This window comes from Mustelus asterias, chromosome 19, assembly GCF_964213995.1.
Source record: "Mustelus asterias chromosome 19, sMusAst1.hap1.1, whole genome shotgun sequence".
Classification (NCBI taxonomy): domain Eukaryota; kingdom Metazoa; phylum Chordata; class Chondrichthyes; order Carcharhiniformes; family Triakidae; genus Mustelus; species Mustelus asterias.
Window position 1 is genome coordinate 58,947,873 of NC_135819.1, and position 27,291 is coordinate 58,975,163.

The 27,291-nt window shown below is 42.2% G+C and overlaps 1 protein-coding gene across 5 annotated transcripts in view; it reads right to left on the reverse strand.

Annotated features, from left to right (window-relative positions):
* Positions 1–27,291, reverse strand: part of ccdc146 (coiled-coil domain containing 146) — a 127,390-nt gene that overhangs the window by 13,769 nt on the left and 86,330 nt on the right. For all 5 annotated transcript variants that reach the window (XM_078235599.1, XM_078235600.1, XM_078235602.1 and 2 more), the window contains 4 exons: positions 21,368–21,532; positions 19,659–19,883; positions 13,194–13,422; positions 2,770–2,898 (listed from right to left, as the gene is read on the reverse strand). In XM_078235599.1, the coding sequence (XP_078091725.1) occupies positions 2,770–2,898; positions 13,194–13,422; positions 19,659–19,883; positions 21,368–21,532 (748 nt within the window). The remainder of the gene's footprint in view (positions 1–2,769; positions 2,899–13,193; positions 13,423–19,658; positions 19,884–21,367; positions 21,533–27,291) is intronic.

Consider the following 27,291-nt stretch of genomic DNA (forward strand, 5'->3'; position numbering starts at 1 on the left):
ACCAGCTTGTCTTAGTTTAAATGGACTTGGAAACACTGGAGAAACTGGTTTATAAAGATAATACCAGAACTGAGACCATACAACAGCAGGAAAGAATAACAGCCCATAACTCTTTTCTCTAGAAAAAATAAAACAAAAAGGTGGTAAGGTCTCTGAAATTATCAAGAGGTTCAACAGGGAAAATGGAGTGAAGAGGTTTTAACTTTTGGGCAAATCCAAACCAAGATAGTCACTAACATAAGGAATTTAGAAGAAACCCTTCTACTCAGTGAATGGCGAGAATATGGAACTTGCTACTACAAGGAGTGGTTGAGGCAAATAGTATCGATGCATTTAGGCAGAAGATAGGTATCTATATGAGGGATGAAACAATAGAAGATATGTTGATGTGGTTGGATGAATGAAGGTGGAGTGAAACTAATGGAGGATAAGCTCTGGTCAAATGATCTGCTTCTGGGCTTTACATTTTTGAATAATTTTGTAGGTTGGCATGGGTGTTAACATATTCTTGTCTGTATTTTTATGGCCCTGTTTTACCCAAAGAAAGTAGATAAATGGAATTGATAGTTTCCTTATTTGGGGAAAGAGTGTCACAGCAGCATGGTGTGGTGAGCTTTGTTGTAGGGTGTTGGTTATACTCGGTAGGTTTAAAGGAGTCTTTGTAGCCATATATAGGTAAAAAAAGTCTTTGTAATCATACGTAGATTAATGGTAATTCTTAATTGACTCTTAAAACTATATACAAATATACAGTAAAGGATACAAGCTCGGAGCTATCTCCATGCTTGCTGGTAGACACAGTTCAGTTCAGCACTCGAATGACTCTGGGTGTGTGTCATGTGCTCTCTTACATCACTGTGTGGGCAGTACTCTATCCAGTCCTACATTAACCCTGTATGTACAAACTGGGTCCTCTTCATATGATCAGCTCCATGCTGAGACAATTCCTTAAATAATAATGCCATAACATTTGCCAAACATATGCCATTGATGCCTGTATTCATAAAACACTATGGGAAAATGTTTTACAAAGCATATAAAAAAGGCATTGTTTTCAATTAGCAGGAACGTGTAATTTCTGACTAGGCTTGGAGTTGCCAGAAAAATATTTGTGATCTTTTACATGTTTTAGACAGCAGCTGAACTTTATTAACAAGAGTAGATGTAGATGGGCATTGTAATTTTGATTGGTGTAATACAAACCACTAAATCATCCAGCTAGCTTAACCTCAGCTGTTTATACTAATACAAAATAGCTACTTGCCAAGAATTTTTGAGATGGTGGACTTTCTCGTTCCCATCATTGGAGTTGGCAGCGAATGCTGACTGCCCATACAGGCAGCTCCGATGATCGTCAGTTGACAGGACATAGGACTTCTGCCCCTCACTCAGGAGGACGTCCCGCCTCCAAGAGCCGCCAGCCAATCTGATTGGCTGGCTGGTCTCGATACCCAGCAGTGCCAGAAGCTGCAGTGGACTGTGAATGCAAGCAGTCCTCAGAGTCTAATCCCAGGAAACCAGGACTATGTGAGTGTGGGGGGTCTCAGAGTAAGGAGGGGAGGTGAGGCCTGCGGTTTAGGCTGAGGCGGCTGCGGGGGTGTTGGTGGAGAGGCCTAGGGGAGAGGGAGCACCTCTGGAAACCAGACCTTTGGGGTGGAGGCACCCAATGTTGAAAGGAAATGTTGATGGAGGCACCCACCCTTTTACAAATACGACAGTTCAATGCTTTCAAGTTCCAACATTGCTGAACCACTGGTTTTCATGGTGCAAATCTGTGCCCATGATTTCTATCATGGTGATTCTTCCCATCTAAGGTGTTCATTGAGAAGGCAGACAGAATCCCCAGTTCTTTTTTAATTTAAAAAAAATGTATTTATTAATGTCACAAGTAGACTTACACATTAACACTGCAATGAAGTTACTGTGAAAATCCCCCAGTCGCCACGCTCCGGCACCTGTTTGGGTACACGGAGGGAGAATTCAGCATGGTCAATGCACCTAATCAGCACGACTTTCAGACCTTGGGGGGGAGGGGGAGGGGGGGGGGGAGAAAACCGGAGCACCCAGCGAAAACCCATGCAGACACGGGGAGAACATGCAAACTCCATGCACAGAATTCAGGGACAAAATAAGAAAACAAATGACAAAAAAGATAGAAATAAACCATCAAGTTGCTCCATAGTATGATTGTGAAAGAAGGTGTCGAAATGTAAAAGCTCTTTCAACACAATGTTTACCAGCTGGGTGATTATTTTAATCGTTTCAAACAGGATTTTCCAACTAGCATTTATGGGCATATTAGTATTTTTAAATAAATTAAACAGCTCTGAAATTTGAATGTCTATATTTTACATGTCTTTTTATTTAAGAATTAAGCCATCTTTACAAAGGAACATAACAATGCACAGAATTTAAGAAGATTGTTGCATTCCAAAAATGTCAAGGTTCAATACAGTTCTATTTCTTATATTTTTCAGGGTTTTTGTTCTGAAATTGAATTGATAACATTGCAATACGTAGGTGCACACTGCACGCTCAGAGTCCTTATCCCAAGAATTACAGAATCAGACCTAATTCACCTTATTCTAAATCTAACCTACATTGAAATGTTAGTTTTATCAAGCAAACTCAGCCTAGTTTCCCACACCAATAATGTGTGCTTTGAATTGCCCGCATTGGGATGATCTTTGAGTTCAAGAGGTGATGATGTTTTGTACATCACAACCTGAATGACCAAAGCAATATAAACTTCAAGGATTTGCTCGTTACCTCATCTATTCTTTTAGTTAGTTCATCAAATGATGGATCATCTCCTCCCAGTAATCTTGATCTGTTCTCACTTAACGGGTCCACTAAGGTCTTCTCAAGACTCTGGACATTGTCCTGATACATTGCAAGCTGAAAGTAGTTGAGAGAAAAGAGGAAAAATTAACATTTGGATCGAACAAACGATAAAACTATATACAAGATGTAACCGTTTCTTATAGACAATAATCAAAATGTCCAGGCTAAGTTTTGAACTGGTGCCAACTGAATTTGCTTACGAAAATACAAAGACAATTACTAAACAGAACAAACTGGAAAGTGTCTGTTATAGCGGCCATGAAGGACATGGGCATAATTGATAGATCTTCCTGTGGGCTTTGTGGATTAAGAGTTACCCTATTAGACCATAAGACCATAATACATAGGGAGCAGAATTAGGCCACTCGGCCCATTGAGTCTGCTCCACCATTCAATCATGGCTGATTTTTTTCTCATCCCCATTCTCCCGCCTTTTCCCCATAACTCTTGATCCCCTTATTAATCAAAAACCTATCAATCTCTGTCTTAAAGACACTCAAAGACCTAGCCTCCAAAGCCTTCTGCGGCAAAGAGTTCCACAGATTCACCACTCTCTGGCTGAAGAAATTCCTCCTCATCTCTGTTTTAAAGGTTCGTCCCTTTAGCCTGAGGTTGTGCCCTCTGGTTCTAGTTTTTCCTTCTAGTGGAAACATCCTCTCCACGTCCACTCTAACCAGGCCTCGCAGTCTCCTGTAAGTTTCAATATGATCCCCCCTCATTGAGTGAGCAGAAGTGGGAGTTTCAGACCTGCACTCACAGCCTGGACCGGGGTGGTGTAGGTCCAGAGCACAGGCCTTGATTTGCTGTAAACCATGGACACCGCCTTTCCTTTGTTTTAATTAAGCAGTGTTATACCAGAGGACTGGCCTTGGCGAGGTTATTACATTGTCCCTGTAGATACAACCCCAACCAAGGTAACTTCAAACATTAATTAATTTTTCAAACATCCCTTCATGATTTATAACCATGTTCATTAAAATCAAGTCATTTAATATATGATTTTAATAATACATTGCATTTAGTATACCATAGATATTAACAATGCTTTATTGCCTAATTAGTATCTCTTGATTTTGATGTGCAAGTGCATATTGGAATAAATTGATGAAGATATTGCTGCACCACTCTTGCCTTGCACTGAAAAAGTAAAATTCTGCTCTCCTAGCCTAAGATGTTCCAAATGTTAACAAATGGAAAAGCATCAGTTGGGACTGCACAATTTTATGATATTGTACCCCAGCACTCCCCAACTCAGGAGAAGAATGCTGGAATATAGAGGAGTGAAAGATTTGCCTCTCCTTCTCTGTTCCTGTTGAATGAAGAATCAGCTTTTTCAGCACAGAAGAGGCTTTATAACTTGTGCTTGTGTCAGTGCTAGTTCCACATCAGAGTTATTTGCTTTCATCTTATTTCTTGCTCTTTCCCCATACCCTTTAATCACATGCTCATCTAATTCCAGGTTAAATCCTGTGATTAACTCAACTTCAAAAGCCTAAATTCATGCCTCCTCACCAATCCTGAGCAGAATTTTCTGAGTTTCCTTGCCACAAGAAGGGTTATGTATGATGGAGAATCACACATTTTATGTCCTAAGGATGCCCAAAGCACCTTACAATGCATTAATTACTTAATGGTGGATACTATTGTTGGGTCGCACAATGGTTAGCATTGCTGCCTCACAGCGCCATGGACCCGGGTTTGATTCCCGGCTTGGGTCGCTGTCTGTGCGGAGTTTGCACGTTCTCTCCGTGTCTGCGTGGGTTTCCTCTGGGTGCTCTTGGTTCCTCCCACAGTCCAAAGATGTGCAGGTTAGGTAAATTGGTCATGGTAATTTGTCCTTAGTGTCCCAAGATGTGTAGGTTAGATGGATTAGCCATGGGAAATGTGTGGGGCTAAGGGAATAGGGTGGGGGAGAGGACCTAGGTAAGATGCTCTGTCAGAGACTCGGTGCAGACTTGATGGGCTGAATGGCCCCCTTCCACACTAGGGATTCTATGAATAGGTGCTAATGTGGCATCCAATTTATACACACAACGATATGAAAGATTGGTTATGAAAGCAGAAATTCTGGAATAGCTCAGCAGGTCTGGAAGCACCTGTGGAGAAAGGAGCAGGATTTCAAGTCTGTGGGTGGGATTCTCCTGCCATTCATGCCAGTGAGTTTCTCCCATCCCACTGCAGTGAACAGAGATATGGCTGAGCGCCAAATTCTCCATCTTCTCTGGCAGTGGAGCGGAACCAGAGAATTCCAGCCAGTATGAATCTTCTTCAGAGTTAAAGAGAGGGATTAATGTGCTGGATTTTATACTGTTTAAGACGGGGTGGAGCAAAGTAGATGGGTGAGAGATTAGACAAGGGTTTTTTGGGCACAAGACAAAGGAAGTGTTAATGGCAGTGTGTTGGTTGTGGCATAATGGTAAAATAACGTAATGTGTTACTAGCAGAGCATTAAAATGTTAACTCTGTTTCTCTCTCCACAGATACTGCCAGATCAGCTGCGTTTTTCCAGTATTTTCTGTTTTTATTTCAGATTTCCAGTATTTTCATTCTTTTGCTTTTATGAAAGATTGGTTGATCAGTGTCTCAGGGTGTTGGTTGAGGGAATGCTCAATGAACTTCCTCTTTATTTCTTCAAATAGCACTATGGAACTCCAGCATGTGACTAGAAATCCTAGTTCTGGATAGTGTCACCAAGGCAAGAGTTTCTCTGGTAAAGTAACATGCACGGTCAATAGGAGAGAGGATGACATCATGCAGATGGACTATATCCATGCCAACTGTACTGGTCCTGGATTTAAATGCCCACTGATTAGGGGGAAAGAAGATGCAAAAGTAGTAAGAACCCACAGGCTGTGAGGAGAGGTGTTTTAAATCTCTCAAAAGAGGGTTGCTAATGTTCTTTCCAAATGGCGCCTTAATAAAACGGTTAGTGATAAAAACATCCAAATTGGATGCACTGTTTTATCTGGAGGCTTCTCTGACAGGGAGACAGATCCAGATGTTCCTGGTGGCGCCATTTGGTCCAGGTTAGCTCTACAGAGTGTCATATCCATCTTCTATCTGAGCACAGGACTCCACTGTAAATCCTGACATCTATCTCAGGTTCTCCAACATGTTCCTCAGCATCCCCATTGAGTGCATCGCTCATCCAGGAACAGAGTTCTGAAGCATCAAACTCTGGAGTCCATGACTAACTGACAAAGAGTTTCATATCCTCAATGTCAAATCATTCTTTCACCTTTGGTCCTCTCGTGTGTTTTGTCTCACCCAGTGAAAAGTTCTTGTTAGTTCCATCTTTATCTGCCCCATTGTGGACCTTTCTGAGCTGGTGAGTGATGTAGGTGAACAACACACCTTAGAAGCGGTTAGAAGCGGAAGACCACCATCTTCCTCCCTCTGCTGCTCAAGGCTACTAGCTTGGGCTGTTTAGCAAAACTCAAAACGCTGAGACATAATCTTGTTGTTCAGCTGCTGTAACAGTAGCTTTGGAGTTGCTCAACAATGTGACTTGCTACTCTGTGCCAGAACCATAACAAACACAAACTCTAGGTGGTCCAGACAAACCTCCAACTGTAAACGGTGTTTTACATTTCTTTCCGTGATAGGTTCAACCACATGGCTACCCAGGATCTCCAGGACTCCTGTTTCATCTAGGATTAGAGGTTGAATCATGCCGAGTGCATGCATGCATGTGTGCGGGGTTGGAGTGGGGGGCGGGGGGGGGGGGGGGTTGCAGGAACTAACTAAAATCTGTTCTGAAGTTTATATCTACATTTCCTGTGAGAGACATGCATATTGCTTTGGCAGGACATATTATGACAATTTGACATATCAAATATTTGAGAGATAAATCAGGAAATGAACAATTGGAGAGGTGTTATCAAGCATGCACATCATACAAGAAGGTAGAATGTGAAAGTACCAGGTGATACAGAATGGGAGAAAGAATCAAAGGTTCAGAGTACAATTCCAAAGTATTCTGCAGATACTGAACAAAGGAATGACATGCATACGGGAATAAGGCCTGGGTGGGATTGTGGTCGGTGCAGACTCGATGGGTCGAATGGCCTCCTTCTGCACTGTAGGGATTCTATGTAAAAAGAAATTGGGGAAGTGGTGGTTTATTGTGACCATGTTAGTGATGTAATTGAACTTGCAACACTATAGAGCAATCCTGGGAGACACTGAAGTAGTAAATACTGCTACAGTCACTTCCCCCCGTTGTGCAAGTTGCATTGTTGACAGGTTTCCTATTCCTAGTACCAAAAAGCCCATATTTCTGTGAGGTGGGCTTCCAAGTTAGACTCTGAGGTCTGTGGCTCTTTTTTCAATTTGACTGTCATTCTTTGTTAGAATGGCTACTTCCTCAGTGCTGCCATTTCCCCCATAAGCAGCTTAGATATTGGGTGGCTTCTTGCACTCTGTGCACAGAGTGTTGGCTGGGGCAAGGGAACAGGCATATCTCTCTCCAGCTGCTCAGCTGAGTTTTCTCTCCAGATTCTCTGGCACTCTGGGGGCATAGATTCTGCCATCACACTGGCAGGTTGGGGCCTGATCAGTAATCGGGAAAGGTCATTCTCATCTGCATTAAAAGAAGCTAATACAGGCACCAAATGTTGCCAGTTGTGCTGATAGTGAACGGCGAACATGGGTGCAAAATTGCCACCATTATGTTTTCTTGACATGCAGATCTCTGCTTTTCCCATCTCTATTTTATCCAATCTGATTCCACCCCAACAATTTTGGACCCTAGGTCCAGTTCATTTATTATTTTCAACCATTGCTCCATAGTATCTGACGAATCACAGGCAGAATTTACACACTTCTCCAAATTCTAATTACTTGATTCCATAATTTAACACTGGACCAAGACTGAAGCATCGTGGTGGCTAAACGATCCACCTTAATTCCAGAGGCACCATATTCTGTCAGAATTTCAGTGGCAATATGTTTTATCTTTAGGAACAAAAACAAATGCGACAGAGAAATATATTAAAAACTCTGACCATATTTTGTGAAAAGCTGGCCCTTTAATTTCAAGTGGCAGTCTGGATTCCATCTCTAAGTTAAGAGGCTTTCCAAATACATCAGCAGAGAAGCATGCACTCAATTGTGAAATTGGCAGCATTAAGATATATTTTTTGTCCTACACTGAAATAAAATTAGGATTGTCTTGCTTGGGTGTCCAGGGGTACCTTGCCAGAGATCTGTACTCAATTTGGGAGGAGTTGACTTTGTGATTATTTACTGCTGTATCCAAAAGTCAAGAGGCCAGAGAAGGAAACTGTTTAATAGCCTGAACAAGCCTGCGAAGATAAGATTCGCTATTTTTTGTATAAAGACAAAACAGCGTGCCACTAATCCCTTCTGAACCTGTACAACTTGACTAAGACTGCATGTTCTCAGAAACTCTTTTAGACAAATGGAGACTTTCAGAACTACAACATACTTGCCTACTCTGCATCACGGCACATTATTACTGTTTTTTGTTAATTGACTGTTTTTTGTTGCTTTTGCATTTAGAAAGATGACCCTACAAAAGAAGCTTTCAATATAACTAACTGGTTGCAGTTAGTTATATGTATTTTCACTTCCTTTCATATAAGTTGCTAGGTAGTGGCTGATCACAGAAATAGAATCATGCAAGTTTGTGCAGGGTGAATAAGAAGCTGTCATGATAAATTTATTCTGTGACAGTGTATGATTCCCTCAATATTCAACCGCTCCTGTAAGACTGTTGATGAACAAGGCATATTCCCTGTAGCTAAAGAAATTCCTCTGGAACCCAACAATGAATGCAACACATTTATAACCAAAGTTGGAGGGGAGGGGGCAATCAGGATAGTTATTGAACACAACAGAGAGCTGCTCAGGTAGAACATTCAAGAATCTCAATAGATGTGGAGGCAGCCTGCAGCAGGGTCTTGCATTTGGAGGGGGAACAGCAGCAGCAATTCTCACTAGATGAGGAAAACAAGGTGAATACAAAAAGCAACAGAAGAGGGACAGCCACCTCAAAACATTGCAGCAAGAGATGTCAGCAGTATGACCTACTCATTCCCCTGCCTTAAAAATGATATCTCTTTCCTCTTTTAAGACTACTTAAAACCTACTTTTTGGACCAAGCTTTTGGTCATCAGCCCTATAAACGGCCTGTCGCGGCCCGGTGTCAAAGTTTGTTTAACTTTCATGTGAAGCACCTAGGGATATTTTACTATGTTAAAATTCCAATATAAATACAAGTTATTTTTGTGTTCTGATATCCTGATGGCAGTGCGAGTGCTGCACCTGAGTGCTGCTGTGGAGCTTAAGGAAAGTCAGCCGTTGCTTTAAATTCCTAATCTGTCTCCTGTTGATTGTTGAGATCAGTGAGGAAGATCATGTTTTAGTTAGACCTGCCAAACAGTGCATTTGTGATCAGCTTAATATGTCTGTGTATTACAGACTAGGAGATGCGACTGAACTCTAGGTAACAGACTAAAAAGAGCCAGGCACAAAAAGTATAACCAGGTTCTTAGAGTGCAATGAAGGCTGGGTCATTGAATACATTCAAGGCTGTTAGGGCACACATATGACATGCAAGGCATAAAGGGTTATGGAGGGCAGGCAGAAAAGTGGGGTTAAGGTCACAATTGGATCAGCCATGACTTTATTGAATTGCGGAGCAGATCAAGGGACCATATGGCCTACTGCTCCTATTTCTTATGTTCTAGAGGATGCAAAGGTCTGAAACGACATGTCTGGAGAAGCTCAGCCTCCTGAAACATTGTTCTTTGTATAGGTCCAGGAACTAAGTTTCTATACCATATATGCTGATTATGGCCCTATGAGAAGCTTCCTTCACCTGTTCCCTTCTAGTAGACGCAACTGCTGCTTGTGCTGGTTGCATAATAGAACAGATATCCTGTGAACCAAGTATCTGCAGTTTCGTGCCCCTATAAATAATAGGTCAGAGAGACCAATCTCACTGGGTTGTGCTGACTGGTAGGTGTGAAGCAGGACTTCTATGATTTAATGTAAAATGATCACTGTATGACAAGATAAAGGCACATTACTGCAGATGTTGGCATCTGAAACAAAAACAAAATGCTGGAAAATCTCAGCAGGTCTGACAGCATCTATGGAGAGAGAATAGTGCCAACGTTTCGAGTCTGTTTGAAGAGTCATGCAGAATTGTATAAGATCCTGATTAACATGCATTCACAATATCCCTGCCTGACTTTCACAGGACTATATTGCTATTTCAAACGCCTATTTGCTCATTTTCTGTTGAGCAAGTAAGGTTAAGGTCAGTCCCTCTAGCTGGATATTAACTTTACATATAGAATTATTACTTGCAAATGAGCATGTTTCTCCAACAGTGATTTTACACAGTCTGGTCCATGGGGTTTCTAATCTACCCACTGGAACTTTGGCATAAGATTGGTTAAAAACCCTGGAGAAATTCTCGATTTTTTTTTACAAAATGAACTAGAATTATTCCATTTCAAATGAGCAATTTGGCAAACTATTTTACTTAAAGGAGAGCAAAATAATTTGGATTCTCACCATTACAAGATTTCTTACTCTGAGATTAAGCCAATACATTACAACTTCCAAACCAAATCTTGCAAAATAATATGCATTTTTTTGCTATGCTGAACTTGACCATTTAAACAATTGTGACTCACACACACAGGAACTGTACTTACACAAAGTCTACAGAACAGAATCATATTGTGGCAGAAAGGGCAAAAGAAAATGTCAAATATGATCAGACAGTTCAAAGTGCCACTATGATCCATGATGCTATATGAGTATTGCACTGAATAGTAATTTTCACTCGTACAAAAGCTGACTAGTGTCACAAAACTTCCAGTCATTTGAGTTGTGTAGGTGAGGTAATGCACCAACCCCTCTTCCTTTAATTTTTGAGACTCTAGGCATTTGCACACTTTTCATCCTCTAAAATTAAGAGCCATACAACAAAATGAAAAGATTCCACTACTTAAGGGCTTTCATGACCACAGGACAACAACCTTAACAAGGTGAGACTACCAGGTAAATCTGCATCAGCTGCCAGATACCAGCCGTCGGATTTGAGCCTAAACCGATACTTCAAAAGTACTTAATTGGAAGTGAAACACTTTGGGCCTGATTTTACCAAAACCAAAACGGGCGTGAAATCGCGGTAAAGTTGGGCGTCGGGCCTATACCGTGATCTGCACCCGATTCAGAGCAGATTGTGGCTTTACCGACACCCGATTTGGGCGCGGGTCCAGCGCGCGCCCGAATTGGGCAGCCCGACGATTTAAATGCATTGCATGCATTTAAAGCGACTTAATGAACTGCGCACCCAACTCTACCGCCAAATCCCACTTTACCGTCTTCTGGCCCGATCCGCGTCCGCGCTGTTACCGACCTGCAAAATAAAAGTCTGAAGTCGCCGCTGCAGCCTCTGAAGAGGGGGGTCAGAGACTGCAACGGCTCCCTGACCCAGGTCATCCTCTGGTCGGGGCGGGAGGAGGAGAGGGGGTGTGACGTCTCATCCTCTGGGTGGTTGGGGGGGGAGGAGAGGGGGTGTGACGTCTCATCCTCTGGTCAGGGGGGCTCCGCTTCCTATCTGCGGCCGATCCCTCCTGGCACCATCACTGGTACACTACCAGCCACAGATTACTCTTCCCTGCAGGTGCGAGAGAGCGGGAGAGATGGCTGTGGCTGGTAGTGTACCAGTGATGGTGCCAGGAGGGATCGGCCGCATACAGGCAGCGGAACCCCCCCCCCCGACCAGAGGATGAGACGTCACACCCCCTCTCCTCCCCCCCCCCCCACCCCCAGGGGATGATACGTCACCCCTCCCGCCCCCCCACCCGACCAGAGGATGAACGTCAGAGAGCCGCTCTCTGCTTATTTTTTCGCGCCCAGGCGCGCTGTCAGATTTTTTTCAAACTGCGCATGCACGGTTCAGAGCTCCGATTGGTCGGCCAGCGCTAAGCCCCGCACATAGCGCGGATCGGGCCGGAGCCGGCAAAACGCGTATGGGCGCGCTGGAAAGAGGATTCCAGGCGTGGATCTATTTGACGCCCAGATCCAGCACTTAGACTCAAAATGGTAAAATTCCCCCCACAGTCTTGTCCTGAGATGATGAAATCCATTATATAAGTACTACATGAAAGCAAGTTTTTCCCATTAAAGACGTAGTCATGTAGGAGTCAATAAATCTGATGTGATATTCAAGCATGAAAATTAGTTTGAAAAAATTGTCCTTTGAGGAAGTTAAGGCAGCAATGACAATATAGACTGTTCAATAGAAGAGAAGAATAAACTGACCAATTGTGAACTAATTCCCATTGCAGCAATCATTAGGGTTGCCAACTCTAGTGTATCTATTGAGGTTTTGGCACACATCCCTATGAATCCAATCACTCCACCCAGTAAAACAGCTTTGTCACTATCTCCAATATATTTCTAATAAATAAATTGTTCAAAGGAAATTAAATTTAGGGAATTCCCCAATGATGTGCCTCCTGAATTGCTCGCAACAGTGCCGAGGAGAATAATCATGAATTCCTGGAGATGGTTGGAGAGTCGGTGCAGACTCAATGGGTTGAATGGCTGCCTCCTCCACTGTAGGGATTCTATTCAATGAATCATGGAGGATTGGTAGCCCTAGCAGTCATTGAGGGGGTCCTCTACTGATGACCATCCTGATGTTTTCTTCCATGTAGTTCTACTTCCAAGGCAAGAATGTCCATGGCCATCTTTTTGGATTACAGATCTGCATATTGTATAGCAAAGTTCAACTAAGCCAAACACATAGGCTTCAGAATAATGTAGAGGTCCTTCTGACTCATTAAGTCAGCAAAATCAGCCTTTTAAGATTCCAATTGCTCATTTGATGGCCAGTCTGATAGTTCTGTGTTCCTCGTTGTTGGAGTCCTCTGTTGCTACTTGTACAACTCTTAGTGGGTTGGCACATGGTAAAAGGGGGTGGGGCTTAGTGGGGGAGAGGCTTTGAGATATCTTGCGATGCTTGAAGAGCTTAGGTAGCATTGACTTATGACTGATGAATGCATTGTGACAACTTCCAGCTCTTTTTCTTTGATAACTCTATCCCACCAGAGATTATTCAACACACCCCTCAATCTTTCACGACATCTTCTTGCGAACTCTGCTTTGTACTTTTTAAACCTGGCACCTAACTTGAGTTCCAGTAGTTTTATGAGTAAGCCATTAATTTTGAAATTTGTCTGAGGCCTTTTGAAAAATTTAAATATTTCACCGTCTATGCTATCTATTTATAATGTCTTCAAATAAGTTTGTCCTTTTCAGTAACAAGGAACAAACTACGGATTTTGTTCTTTTCTTACCTTTTTCTGTAACATGATCAAGTTTGACTCCATTTCTTGTTTGCTTGGCACATCTTTGCGAACCTTTTCAATCTGTCTCTTTTCCTCTGACAGTTGAATATTCAAGAATCGTATTTCATCCTCCATACTGTGCAATTCCACATCTCCATTACTATTCAATGAATCCTGAATGCTTAGTTTCTCATAGAAAATACAAACTTCCTCTTCCCTTTCAATCAAACGTATTCCTCTATAAACAATAAGACACAAACACTGCATCAGATTATTGTTTTCTCATTTCCACTTGTCCTTTGTGCAGTTGTTTAGTTACAGATCCTTTAGTTAACTCAAAATAACTAGATACCAGTTTGTCACATTCTGAATAAAGTAGTAAAATGCACGGAAACAACATAGTCTTTTGTGGAATTGCTCACAAACATTTTTTAGAAGAATATTTATTTTCTTAATATTGGCAGATACTAGTGGCATTGCTTACAGATAATGGCTGGAATTCTCCAGCCGTTCACACCAGCGAGATTCTCTGGTCCCGTTGCAGTGAATGGAGACTTGGCTGAGCGCCAAATTCTCTGTCTTTGCCTGCAGTGGTGGCAAGGTGTGAACGCCTGGAGAAATCCAGTCAATATGTGGTTTAGCAGATAGTTGTGTGCTAAAATTTTCTGGCCCTTCCTGCCGGCAGGATCAGCTGGTCCCACCGATGACAACGCCCCGTGGTACATTCTCTGGCAGCAGAGGGTGTGGGGCGGGTATGTAAAATCCTGTAAACCCACCGCTGGAAACTACATAATGGGGGGGAGAAAGTCCCACTCTACTGAACTTCACAAGCTGCCTTAAGACTCAAGTAACAGTTCCAAAACCTCTTATTTTGTTTGTTACAGAATGGAATTTTTTTTCATCATTTTCATAATGAAAAAATATTCATATATTTAGATATAATACAGTGCTTAAAATATTTAAATCCACCAGAAACGCTCTTGTCATATGGGGAGTTCTTTATAGCAACATAGAAATTGTTCTATCCTTGAGATAGACCTACACAAGGATTTGATCCTAGGGATAGAGCAGTTTCTCTGACACGATGGACTCTGGGTAAAAATCTTCCCATTTCATCGTGGACATCTCTTCCGCAAAATCCTCTACCACCTTGTGACTAGTCTAAAAGGGCTTGGTATATTGAAGGCTGTCCCTTATCTCCGAGTGTGTCTTGTATATTTTACCATGCAAGTTATTTGAATGTCTCAATTAATTACAGTTTTTTCCAGATGTCCATTTGGACAGGTTTCATTATGTGCATAAAATATAATGCAAACTTTTCCAATCACAAATGAGAATGCTATACATTTATAAGAAACCAGGCCACTTGAACATTATCGGACCTATCTTACATGTGAGCAACGATACAGCGAAAAGCTCAGCCAAATCATAGGATTCAGCATGATAGCATGCTGCTATCATGAATCTCCATTGTGTTTGAGGAGTAATGAGACTTAGAACATTAGAACATTGCAGCGCAGTACAGGCCCTTCGACCCTCAATGTTGTGAAACCAATCTAAAGCCCATCTAACCTACACTATTCCAATATCATCCATATGTTTATCCAAGGACCATTTAAATGCCCTTAATGTTGGCAAGTCCACTACTGTTGCAGGCAGGGCATCCCACGCCTTTACTACTCTCTGAGTAAAGAACCTACCTCTGACATCTGTCCTATATCTATCACCCCTCAATTTAAAGCTATGTCCCCTCGTGCTAGCCATCACCATCTGAGGAAAAAGGCTCTCACTGTCCACCTTATCTAATCCTCTGATCATCTTATATGCCTCTATTAAGTCACCTCTTAACCTTCTTCTCTCTAACGAAAACAGCCTCAAGTCCCTCAGCCTTTCCTCATAAGACCTTCCCACCATACCAGGCAACATCCTGGTAAATCTCCTCTGCACCCTTTCCAACACTTCCACATCTTTCCTATAATGCGGCGACCAGAACTGTATGCAATACTTCAAGTGCGGCCGCACCAGAGTTTTGTACAGCTGCAACATGACCTCCTGGCTCCGAAACTCAATCCCACTACCAATAAAAGCTAACACACCGTACGCCTTCTTAACAACCCTATCAACCTGGGTGCCAACTTTCAGGGATCTATGCACATGGACACCGAGATCTCTCTGCTCATCCACACTACCAAGTATCTTACCATTAGCCCAGTATTCTGTATTCCTGTTACTCCTTCCAAAGTGAATCACCTCACACTTTTCCGCATTAAACTCCATTTGCCACCTCTCAGCCCAGCTCTGCAGCTTATCTATGTCCCTCTGTAACCTACAACATCCTTCCGCACTGTCCACAACTCCACTGACTTTAGTGTCATCCGCAAATTTACTAACCCATCCTTCTACGCCCTCATCCAGGTCATTTATAAAAAGACAAAGAGCAGTGGCCTCAAAACAGATCCTTGCGGCACACCACTAGTAACTGAACTCCAGAATGAACATTTCCCATCAACCACCACCCTCTGTCTTCTTACAGCTAGCCAATTTCTGATCCAAACCGCTAAATCACCCTCAATCCCATGCCTCCGTATTTTCTGCAATAGCTTACCGTGGGGAACCTTGTCAAACGCTTTACTGAAATCCATATACACCACATCAACTGCTTTACCCTTATCCACCTCTTTGGTCATCTTCTCAAAGAACTCAATAAGGTTTGTGAGGCACGACCTACCCTTCACAAAACAGTGTTGACTATCCCTAATCAAATTGTTCCTTTCTAGATGATTATAAATCCTATCTCTTATAATCCTTTCCAAAACTTTGCCCACAACAGAGGTAAGGCTCACTGGTCTATAATTACCAGGGTTGTCTCTACTCCCCTTCTTGAACAAGGAGACAACATTTGCTATCCTCCAGTCTTCTGGCACTATTCCTGTAGACAATGATGACATAAAGATCAAAGCCGAAGGCTCTGCAATCTCCTCCCTAGCCTCCCAGAGAATCCTAGGATAAATCCCATCCGCCCCAGGGGACTTATCTATTTTCACACTTTCCAGAATTGCTAACACCTCCTCCTTATGAACCTCAATCCCGTCTAGTCTAATAGTCGGTATCTCAGTATTCTCCTCAACAACATTGTCTTTTTCCTGTGTGAATACTGACGAAAAATATTCATTTAGCGCCTCTCCGATCTCTTCGGACTCCACGCACAACTCCCCACTACTGTCCTTGACTGGCCCTAATCTTACCCTGGTCATTCTTTTATTCCTGACATACCTATAGAAAGCTTTAGGGTTTTCCTTGATCCTACTTGCCAAAGACTTCTCATGTCCCCTCCTGGCTCTTCTTAGCTCTCTCTTTAGGTCCTTCCTGGCTAACTTGTAACTCTCAAGCGCCCTAACTGAGCCTTCATGTCTCATCTTTACATAAGTCTCCTTCTTCCTCTTCACAAGAGATTCAACTTCTTTAGTAAACCACGGTTCCCTTGCTCGACCACTTCCTGCCTGCCTGACAGGTACATACTTATCAAGGACACGCAGTAGCTGTTCCTTGAACAAGCTCCACATTTCAATTGTGCCCATCCCCTGCAGTTTCCTTCCCCAACCTATGCATCCTAAATCTCGCCTAATCGCATCATAATTTCCTTTCCCCCAGCTATAACTCTTGCCCTGCGGTATCGTAACCGAATTGTGGTCACTATCACCAAAGTGTTCACCTACCTCCAAATCGAAGACCTGGCCTGGTTCATTACCCAGTACCAAATCCAATGTGGCCTCGCCTCTTGTTGGCCTATCTACATACTGTGTCAGGAAGCCCTCCTGCAAACATTGGACAAAAACTGACCCATCTAAAGTACTCGAACTATAGCTTTTCCAGTCAATATTTGTAAAGTTAAAGTCCCCCATAACAACTACCCTGTTACTTTCGCTCCTATCCAGAATCATCTTTGCAATCCTTTCCTCTACATCTCTGGAACTTTTCGGAGGCCTATAGAAAACTCCCAACAAGGTGACCTCTCCTTTCCTGTTTCTAACCTCAGCCCATACTACCTCAGTAGACGAGTCCTCAACAAACGTCCTTTCTGCCACTGTAATACTGTCCTTGACTAACAATGCCACACCTCCCCCTCTTTTACCACCTTCCCTGATCTTACTGAAACATCTAAACCCACTTATAGCATAAGAACATAAGAACACAAGAACTAGGAGCAGGAGTAGGCCATCTGGCCCCTCGAGCCTGCTCCGCCATTCAATATCATGGCTGATCTTTTCGTGGACTCAGCTCCACTTACCCGCCCACTCATCATAGCCCTTAATTCCTTTACTGTTCAAAAATGTATCTATCCTTGCCTTAAAAACATTCAATGAGATAGCCTCAACTGCTTCACTGACCAGGGAATTCCACAAATTCACAACTCTTTGTGTGAAGTTCCTCCTCAACTCAGTCCTAAATCCGCTCCCCCTTATTTTGAGGCCATGCTCCCTAGTTCTGGTTTCACCTGCCAGTGGAAACAACTTCCCTGCTTCTATCTTATCTATTCCCTTCATAATCTTATATGTTTCTACAAGGTCTCCCCTCATTCTTCTGCATTCTAGTGAGTATCGCTCCAGTCTACTCAGTCTCTCCTCATAAGCCAACCCTCTCAACTCCGGAATCAACCTAGTGAATCTCCTCTGTACCACCTCTAGTGCCAGTATATCCTTTCTTAGATAAAGAGACCAAAACTGTCCACAGTACTCCACGCGTGGCCTCACCAGCACCTTATACAGCTGTAACATAACCTTGCTGTTTTTAAACTCCATCCCTCTAGCAATGAAGGATAAAATTCCATTTGCCTTCTTAATTACCTGCTGCACCTGCAAACCAACTCCTTGTGATTCTTGCACAAGGACACCCAGGTCCCTCTGCACAGCAGCATGCTGCAATTTTTTACCATTTAAATAATAGTCCATTTTGCTGTTATTCCTACCAAAATGGATGACCTCACATTTACCAACATTGTACTCCATCTGCCAGACCCTTGCCCACTCACTTAGACTATCTATATCCCTTTGCAGACTTTCAGCGTCCTCTGCACACTTTTTGCTCTGCCACTCATCTTAGTGTCATGAATTTCAAAAATGTGTAAAACTTTGTTTAAATCCGGAGAACAGTGAATCGGGAATGCCAGCTTCTGCAATCAATTATCCTACTTGCACCCAAGTACAATGAGTTAAATACAGCTTACATACTAGACTAGCTGACATTGAAGGAGAATACCGAATATTTCAGTGTCTTGTTGAATAACTCACACAATGTTGTCATGGGGTTTAGTAATACCAGTAATTCTAATAAGGGTACAACACACAGTTTAAAAATATTTTCTTTAAGGATAATCACACCAGTCATGATACATTTTTTCCATCTATAAAAGTTATCTTTAAAAATACAGATTTTTAAAAATCTTTAAATCCTGAATATTGCATTACAAATCACAAATTGTCCAGCCATTGATTTAGAAAAAGATTCAGCCAGAGAATTTAGCAAAATAGAGAATTTATTAACATCCCTATGATGTTTTATGCTCTGTTGTCTGTTAATAACCTCAGGTAATTACCTATTTCAGGTAATATTATACCCTAATACTGCTTCCATTTTAATATAATTTAGTTTATTAGAGGTACTGCATTTAGAGTGAAAAACAAAGCTAAATAACATTTTCTCACTTAAAATTGTTCTGTAAGTATGGGACGTTGGTGGTGGGAGTGGGGATTCCTCTTATAATGAAAAACAGGAAACTGCCAGCTTTTCTCTGAAATTAATTACTGACTACTATATTTGCAGCAAAGTGCAGCTTTTAATTTGCCATTTCTGAGAAACTGATCTTGTCAGCACATTATCAATAACAGAGAATAGCAATGTGAAGAAATATCATTGTGATTAATATGTTGGGACATCTGTAACTCTCCCCTACCTCAGAGATTTGAAACTGTCATACGATGGAAGCATATAGCTTGTAATGTATAGATGTATTTTTCTGTGCTCAGTATTTTAGCAAAAAAGGAGATGTGAGTACAAACCACTTTATACTCACAGCTGCTTTTCTGCTTAGAATAGTAAGCAAGAGAATATATGTTAATACATGCTATTAAAATACATGCTAGTTGTAAGTAGTAGTAAATGAGAAAGAGGAAGTGAGTGATATGCATACAACAATAATACATTTCTACATTATTTCCTTTTTCAAAATCCCCTTTGTTCCTGTTTTGTTGACAATTTTTCCTTTTATCGAGATGTCTCAATTTTATGCAGAGCAATCCTAATGCAAGTCAATTTTTCAAATCTATCACTTGATCGTTGAGCAGGTATGGCCAAGAAGGTGCAAATATCTTTCACATTACATTCTTCAGTCAACTTCCTCTTTTTCTGATCAATCTCTGTTTAAACAATTAAAAAGTAAATACTTATATATAATTAACAACCATTTTGACAGATTACCTTTCATTGCGAACCTGAACGACATTCTCATATTTTTTGCGTAGCTGTATCATTTCTTCTTCAGCCTGGTTAATCAGAGAACTAAGTTTGACAATTTTTATCTTTTGGCCTTCTCTCTTTTCTCCCAAATCACGAAGCACTTGGTCAATTTTGCAAATAGCCCTCCGCAGGCTATCTCTGATGACATGGCTGTTAGAGTGCTTTAATTTGAATTTTTGCAGTTGGCTGTTGTGGATAATGGATTAAGTTACCGGGTGAATATCTTCATTTATTTTGAGTAGCATTTAAGGTACACATGAACAATTAAAGTGTTAAATAATATGAGACCAATTTTAAATCAGTGGGAAAAGTTCACTTCAGTTCCTAATGCCTATAAGTTACATTTTGATGTATACAAGGTAACATAATTTTTGCATTGGGATACAGGTTAATATTGCCATGATAAGATATGTGTCAGGTAAAACTAAGAACTAAGGTATGCAACATTACCGAGGGTATTTTCACATATTGGATTCTTAGGCATCTGTTTGATGTATGAAAAATGGACGCCATCAAACTTCTAGCCCATTGTCTTCAACTATGTCTGCTTTTTCTGAAGGTTAGAGGTCCCACAATGTAAAATTATCCTAGTGTCCTATCCAACATTCCCCTTTCTGTTATCACCAGAAACAGATTAATTGGTCATTAGTTATTTTGACGTTTATGTGTTGTGTGCAAAATAGCTGCTACATTTCAAAACAATAAACAGGATGTGAACAGCTTTGAGGTGTTTCTAGGATGTGAAAAGTGCTAGTGCTTTTTCTTCCTTGAGGATAATCATTAAATAACATGTAGGTCTTTTCTGTGGTTCATTTGAGTAAACTTGAAGTACAGCTTATTTCATACACTTCACATAAGGAAGAGTTACATCAGCGAAGGACACCGAATAGATTTAAAATAATTTTGGAAGTGGTAATAAATGTCAAAAATAATATTTTTTTTTGACTTTTTGTACTGATATTCAAATATTATCAAAATTATAAATTTATAAGTAATATAGAAACTGTCAGTCCATGGTAATGTTCTGGGGACCTGGGTTTGAATCCAATCTACTGATGACCATGAAACCATTGTCGATTGTCAAAAAAACCCATCTGGTTCATTAATGTCCTTTAGGGAAGGAAATCTGCCGTCCTGACCTGATCTGGCCTACATATGACTCCAGAACCACAGCAATGTGGTTGACTCTCAACTGCCCTCAGGCAACTAGGGATGAGAAATAAATGTTGGCCCAGCCAGCGACACCCATGTCCCATGAATGAATGAGAGGTAGAGACCACAAATTATTCATGTTAACACATACTAATCTTTGTTTGTTAAATAAATAAATATTATTTTTTCCATTTCAAAGCACAATTATGCACTTTGTATACACAATACAGTTTGTTTAGCAGTGGGAGTGACAGACATGCGCAGACATTCCTCCCGATTTAACGATATAGCTAGATCTACGCTGCTAGGAACAGCCCTAAATAAATCAACATAGATCTGGGAAAAGCTTGGTAGATCTGGGAAAAACAGTCCAAGTATATGTGCTGACATGTCCAAGTGGGATCAGCAGTTGGGCTTTCCAGAGCCATTTCTGGTGAACTGGAGGTTTGGGGTTCCAGGGTAAGCTGGTTTCTCAGAACATCCAATTCTGTTGGTTAGATTGCATATTTTGAGTTTACCTGTCTTTGAGCAGCGTAGTCGTCCTGAGAATTTCCATTTCATTTTGTAGAATCTTGATCTTTTCTCGCATTTCTGCAGATACCTGTGCTGCACTTTGTATGAGATTAACGTACTTGTTTCTCTCATTTTTGATGACCTGATACACTTTAACAAAACCCTTTAGGCTACAACACAAAGCAGAACATTAACATTTTCCTTTGATTAAAATGTGATATGATCAATGATAATTTTCTCGCTGAGCGCTGGCAGAGACACAGCATGTCTTCCTTCTGTGCTTTAATCATTCTGTAATTCTATGACAGCTACATAAAGTTATTTGCAACCTCTAATAAGACTTTAGGAATATTTGACTGAATGTGGCAGTGACTGTCTCCATATACTGTAAAACAGTATAGTAGAAAGTAGTAAGAGGATATTCATCCGATAAATGTTGGTGTGCAATTAGATCATTACCACTGTATTGAAATGTTATTTTTTCGATCATGGGCTAGTTTATAGTTGGGCTTTAACCTGGTGTTGTGAGACTACTTACTGTGCCTACCCCGTCCAACGCCGGAAACTCCACATCAGTGCCGCAATAAATAGTGGCCCAGATCTTCTGATCCTGAAAGTGGTGAAAGCTGAGACGTTTACTGCTATTGAGGACCACAGTTCTGGGGGAGCCAACTTATACTGGAACCCTGAACATCTAGTTAACCACAATTAGCTCATGGGAACCCCAGTGGTGATCTCTCTGGCAGCTGTTAGCATGTAAACTTGGGCAGCGAGCCCCATAACTGCTGAGTTACTTGGATTTATTTAGGGCTCCTAGGGTTCCTCGCAGGCATATAGGGCTTTCTAACAGCAGCCCCTTAAATCATCAACTCGGGAAGGTTTAAAAAGGTTTGGCAGGGGAGTGGGACCCAAAGCAGTAGGGAGACAGAAAGTTGAGGACAGCATGGAAGTTAAAGAGAGCACGTTAAATAGTAAAGGCAGTGTCAGTAATCTTAGTACTGGACAGGTCAGGCAAGAGCAGGGCAGAGAGCAAGGGAAATCTAGATTAAACTGCATTTATTTCAATGCAAGAGGCCTGATGGGCAAGGCAGATGAACTCAGGGCATGGATGGGCACATGCGACTGGAGTATTATAGGTAGTACTGAAACATGGCTAAGGAAGGGACAGGACGGCAACTCAATGTTCCAGGGTACAGATGCTATAGGAAAGATGGAACAAGAGGTAAGAGAGGAGGGGGAGTTACGTTTTTGTTTAAGGAGAACATCACAGCAATACGGAGAGGGGATATTTCTGAGGGTTCGCCCATTGAGTCTATATGGGTAAGACTGAGAAATAAGAAAGGGGAGAGATCACTTGGATAGGATTGTACTACAGACCTCCAAATAGTCAATGGAAAATTGAGGAACAAATATATAAGGAGATTACAAATAACTCCAAGAAAAATATAGTAGTAATAATAGGGGACTTTAACTTTCCCAACATTGACCAGGACAGCCATAGGATAGAGAGAAATTTGTTGAGTGTATTCAGGAGGAATTTCTCATTCAGTATGTGGATGGCCCGACGAGAGAGGGGGCAAAATTTGACCACCTCTTGGGAAATAAGGAAGGGCAGGTGACAGAAGTGTTAGTAAGGGATCACTTTTAGACCAGTGACTATAATTCCATTAGTTTTAAGATAGCTATGGAGAATGATAGGTCTGTCCCAAAAGTTAAAATTCTAAATTGAGGCAAGGCCAATTTTGATGGTATCAGGCAGGAACTTTCAAAAGTTAATTGGGGGAGTCTGTGGGAAAGCAAAGGGACGTCTGGTAAGTGGCATGCTTTCAAAAGTGTGTTAACCAGGGTTCAGGGTAAACACATTCCTCTTAGAGTGAAGGGCAAGGCTGGCAGAAGTCGGGAACCCTGGATGACTCGGGATATTGAGGCCCTGGTCAAGAAGAAGAAAGAGGCACATGACATGCATAGGCAGCTGGGATCAAATGGATCCCTTGAAGAGTATACAGCATGTCCGACTAGACTTAAGAGAGAAATCAGGAGGGCAAAAAGGGGACACGAGATTGTTTTGGCAGATAAGGCAAAGAAGAATCCAGAGAGCTTCTACAAATATATAAAGGGCAAAAGAGTAACTAGGGAAAGAATAGGACCTCTTAAGGACCAACAAGGTCATCTATGTGCGGATCCACAAGAGATGAGTGAGATCCTAAATTAATATTTCTCATCAGTATTTACTATTGAGAAAGGCATGGATGTTAGGGAACTTGGGGAAATAAATAGTGACGTCTTGAGGAGTGTACATATTACAGAGAAGGAGGTGCTGGAAGTCTTAAAGCGCATCAAGGTAGATAAATCCCCAGATCTGATGAACAAAGAACAATACAGCACAGGAACAGGCCCTTCGGCCCTCCAAGCCCGCGCCGCTCCCTTGTCCAAACTAGACCATTCTTTTGTATCCCTCCATTCCCACTCCGTTCATATGGCTGTCTAGATAAGTCTTAAACGTTCCCAGTGTGTCCGCCTCCACCACCTTGCCTGGCAGCGCATTCCAGGCCCCCACCACCCTCTGTGTAAAATATGTCCTTCTGATATCTGTGTTAAACCTCCCCCCCTTCACCTTGAACCTATGACCCCTCGTGAACGTCACCACCGACCTGGGGAAAAGCTTCCCACCGTTCACCCTATCTATGCCTTTCATAATTTTATACACCTCTATTAAGTCTCCCCTCATCCTCCGTCTTTCCAGGGAGAACAACCCCAGTTTACCCAATCTCTCCTCATAACTAAGCCTCTCCATACCAGGCAACATCCTGGTAAACCTCCTCTGTACTCTCTCCAAAGCCTCCACGTCCTTCTGGTAGTGTGGCTACCAGAACTGGACGCAGTATTCCAAATGCGGCCGAACCAATGTTCTATGCATCTGCAACATCAGACCCCAACTTTTATACTCTATGCCCCCTCCTATAAAGGCAAGCATACCATATGCCTTCTTCACCACCTTCTCCACCTGTGACGTCACCTTCAAGGATCTGTGGACTTGCACACCCAGATCCCTCTGCGTATCTACACCCTTTATGGTTCTGCCATTTATCGTATAGCTCCTCCTTACATTATTTCTACCAAAATGCATCACTTCGCATTTATCAGGATTGAACTCTATCTGCCAGCACTGATCCCTGAGGCACACCGCTGGTCACAGGCCTCCAGTTTGAAAAACAACTCTCTACAACCACCCTCTGGCTTCTGTCATCAAGCTAATTTTGTATCCATTTAGCTACCTCACCCTGGATCCCGTGAGATTTAACCTTATGCAACAACCTACCATGCGGTACCTTGTCAAAGGCCTTGCTAAAGTCCATGTAGACAACATCAACTGCACTGTCCTCATCTACCTTCTTGGTTACCCCTTCAAGAAATTCAATCAAATTTGTGAGACATGATTTTCCAATCACAAAGCCATGCTGACTGTCCCTAATCTGTCCTTGCATCTCTAAATGCCTGTAGATCCTGTCTCTGAAAATACCTTCCCACAACGTACCCACCACAGATGTGAGGCTCACTGGCCTGTAGTTCCCAGGCTTTTCCCTGCAGCCCTTTTTAAACAAAGGCACAACATTTGCCACCCTCCAATCTTCAGGCACCTCACCTGTGACTATCGATGATTCAAATATCTCTGCTAGGGAATCCACAATTTCCTCCCTAACCTCCTACAATATCCTGGGATACGCTTCATCAGGTCCCAGGGATTTATCTACCTTGATGCGCTTTAAGACTTCCAGCACTTCCTTCTCTGTAATAAGTACACTCCTGAAGACATCCCTATTTATTTCCCCAAGTTCCCTAACATCCATGCTTTTCTCAACAGTAAATACTGATGAGAAATATCCATTTAGGATCTCACCCATCTCTTGTGGATCTGCACATAGATGACCTTGTTGATCCTTAAGAGGCCCTACTGTCTCCCTAGTTACTCTTTTGGCCTTTATATATTTGTAGGAGCTCTTTGGATTCTCCTTTGCCTTATCTGCCAAAACAATCTCGTCCCCTTTTTGCCCTCCTGATTTCTCTCTTAACTCTACTCCTACACCCCCTATACTCTTCAAGGTCCCAGCTGTCTATGCAGTCCAAAGATGTGCGGGTTAGGTTGATTGGCCAGGTTAAAAATTGCCCCTTAGAGTCCTGAGATGCGTAGGTTAGAGGAATTAGTGGGTAAATATGTGGGGGGTAGAGCCTGGGTGGGATTGTGGTCGGTGCAGACTCGATGGGCCGAATGGCCTCCTTCTGCACTGTAGGGTTTCTATGATTTCTATGTCATGTACCTCCTTCTTCTTCTTGACTAGGGCCTCAATATCTCAAGTCACCCAGGGTTCCCTACTTCTACCAGCCTTGCCCTTCACTCTAAGAGGAATGTGCTTACCCTGAACCCTAAACATGTGACAATAATAAATCAAATAAAATCAAATCGGTCCAGAGGGCATTTTTTTCACACAGAGGGTTGTGAGTGTCTGGAACAAGCTGCCAGAGGTAGTGTAGAGGCGGGTACAATTTTTGTATTTTAAAAAATATTTAGACAGTAACATGGGTAAGATGGATATAGGGGGATATGGGCCAAATGTGGGCAATGGGGACTAGCTTAATGATACAAACTGGGCGGCATGGACAAGTTGAGCTGAAGGGCCAGTTTCCATGCTGTAAACCTCTATGATCTTATAAGTGTCTTCACACTTTTGCCACCCCTGGTGCTGCTCATCCATCCGTCATCTCTGCCCTTCCCCACCGCAGGCTCAGACATCAACCAGCAACCTCCCCCTCACGCCGCGCCCCCCCCCACACCCCCAGTTCATCCTCATCCTCCCACACAGACATCAGTTCACCCCACCTCCTGCATCCTGTCCTGTTACCACACCCCTCATGCTACTTCCCCTCTTGTCCTTGTCACCTACACCTCACCTGCCCCTCTCCCTTCCGCAGTCCTGGTTCACATTGTACCTTCTTTGCCCCAGTAACTTCCTTTTCTCCTTCCAGTGCATCCTTGTTACTCTAGTCCCATCAATTTTGGGAGGTGGGTGCTGGGGGGGGGGGGGGGGGGTGGGGAGGGGGGGGGGGGGGGGGCCTGGAAGGGGGGGGGGGGCGGGGGGGGGGGGGGGTGTCCCTTTGATATCAATCCATGCTGCAGCCGCAGGTGAGAATGTGATTTAAAATCTAGTCAGAAGCATAAGCCATGGCTTTATCACCAACAGGAAGATCTGAGCCATTATTTCTAATAATGCAGATGGAAATTTAACTACTGACACCGAGGAGTTTTTATAAATTTGTTCTCAGACTCCACCATTCAATATGTTATTAAACACTCTAGAACTGAATTTCCTATTTTACAAATGTGATTGTGGGTTCTGACATTGGTTTATTTTTCAGTATTCAGGGCCAATTATATATTACAAGAGATAAATACGACAGATGTTGGAAATCTGAAATATAAACATAAAATGCTGGAACTACTCAGGTTTGGCAGCATCTTCAGAGTAAAACAGAGCCAAGAATCACTGACTTGAAACAATCGCACTGTTTCTCTCTCCATGATTGCCAGACCAGCTGAATATTTCTTAACCACTATTTTCTCCAATTATATATTATTTATGCTGTGATGATGCTGTGCCTTTAAGAAATGTATTTATATCATGTTTCTTGTAAGGGGTATGTTTAAAATTGATCTCTGTTTTACACAGTGTCGATTTGTCTGCACCAGGCAGCTCACATGCTGAGAATGCAGGCTAATGATAGATTTTAGCTGGGGAAATGTTGTTTTAATCTGAGTTAATGCATTTTTGTTTATTTGTTTTTTCCCTGGGGTTTTTAGAGTAGGATTTTGATTAGGTTGATTGACAGAGTCATGTGCTTAAGAGGAGGAGCTAAGCTTACAGGAAAAAATCAG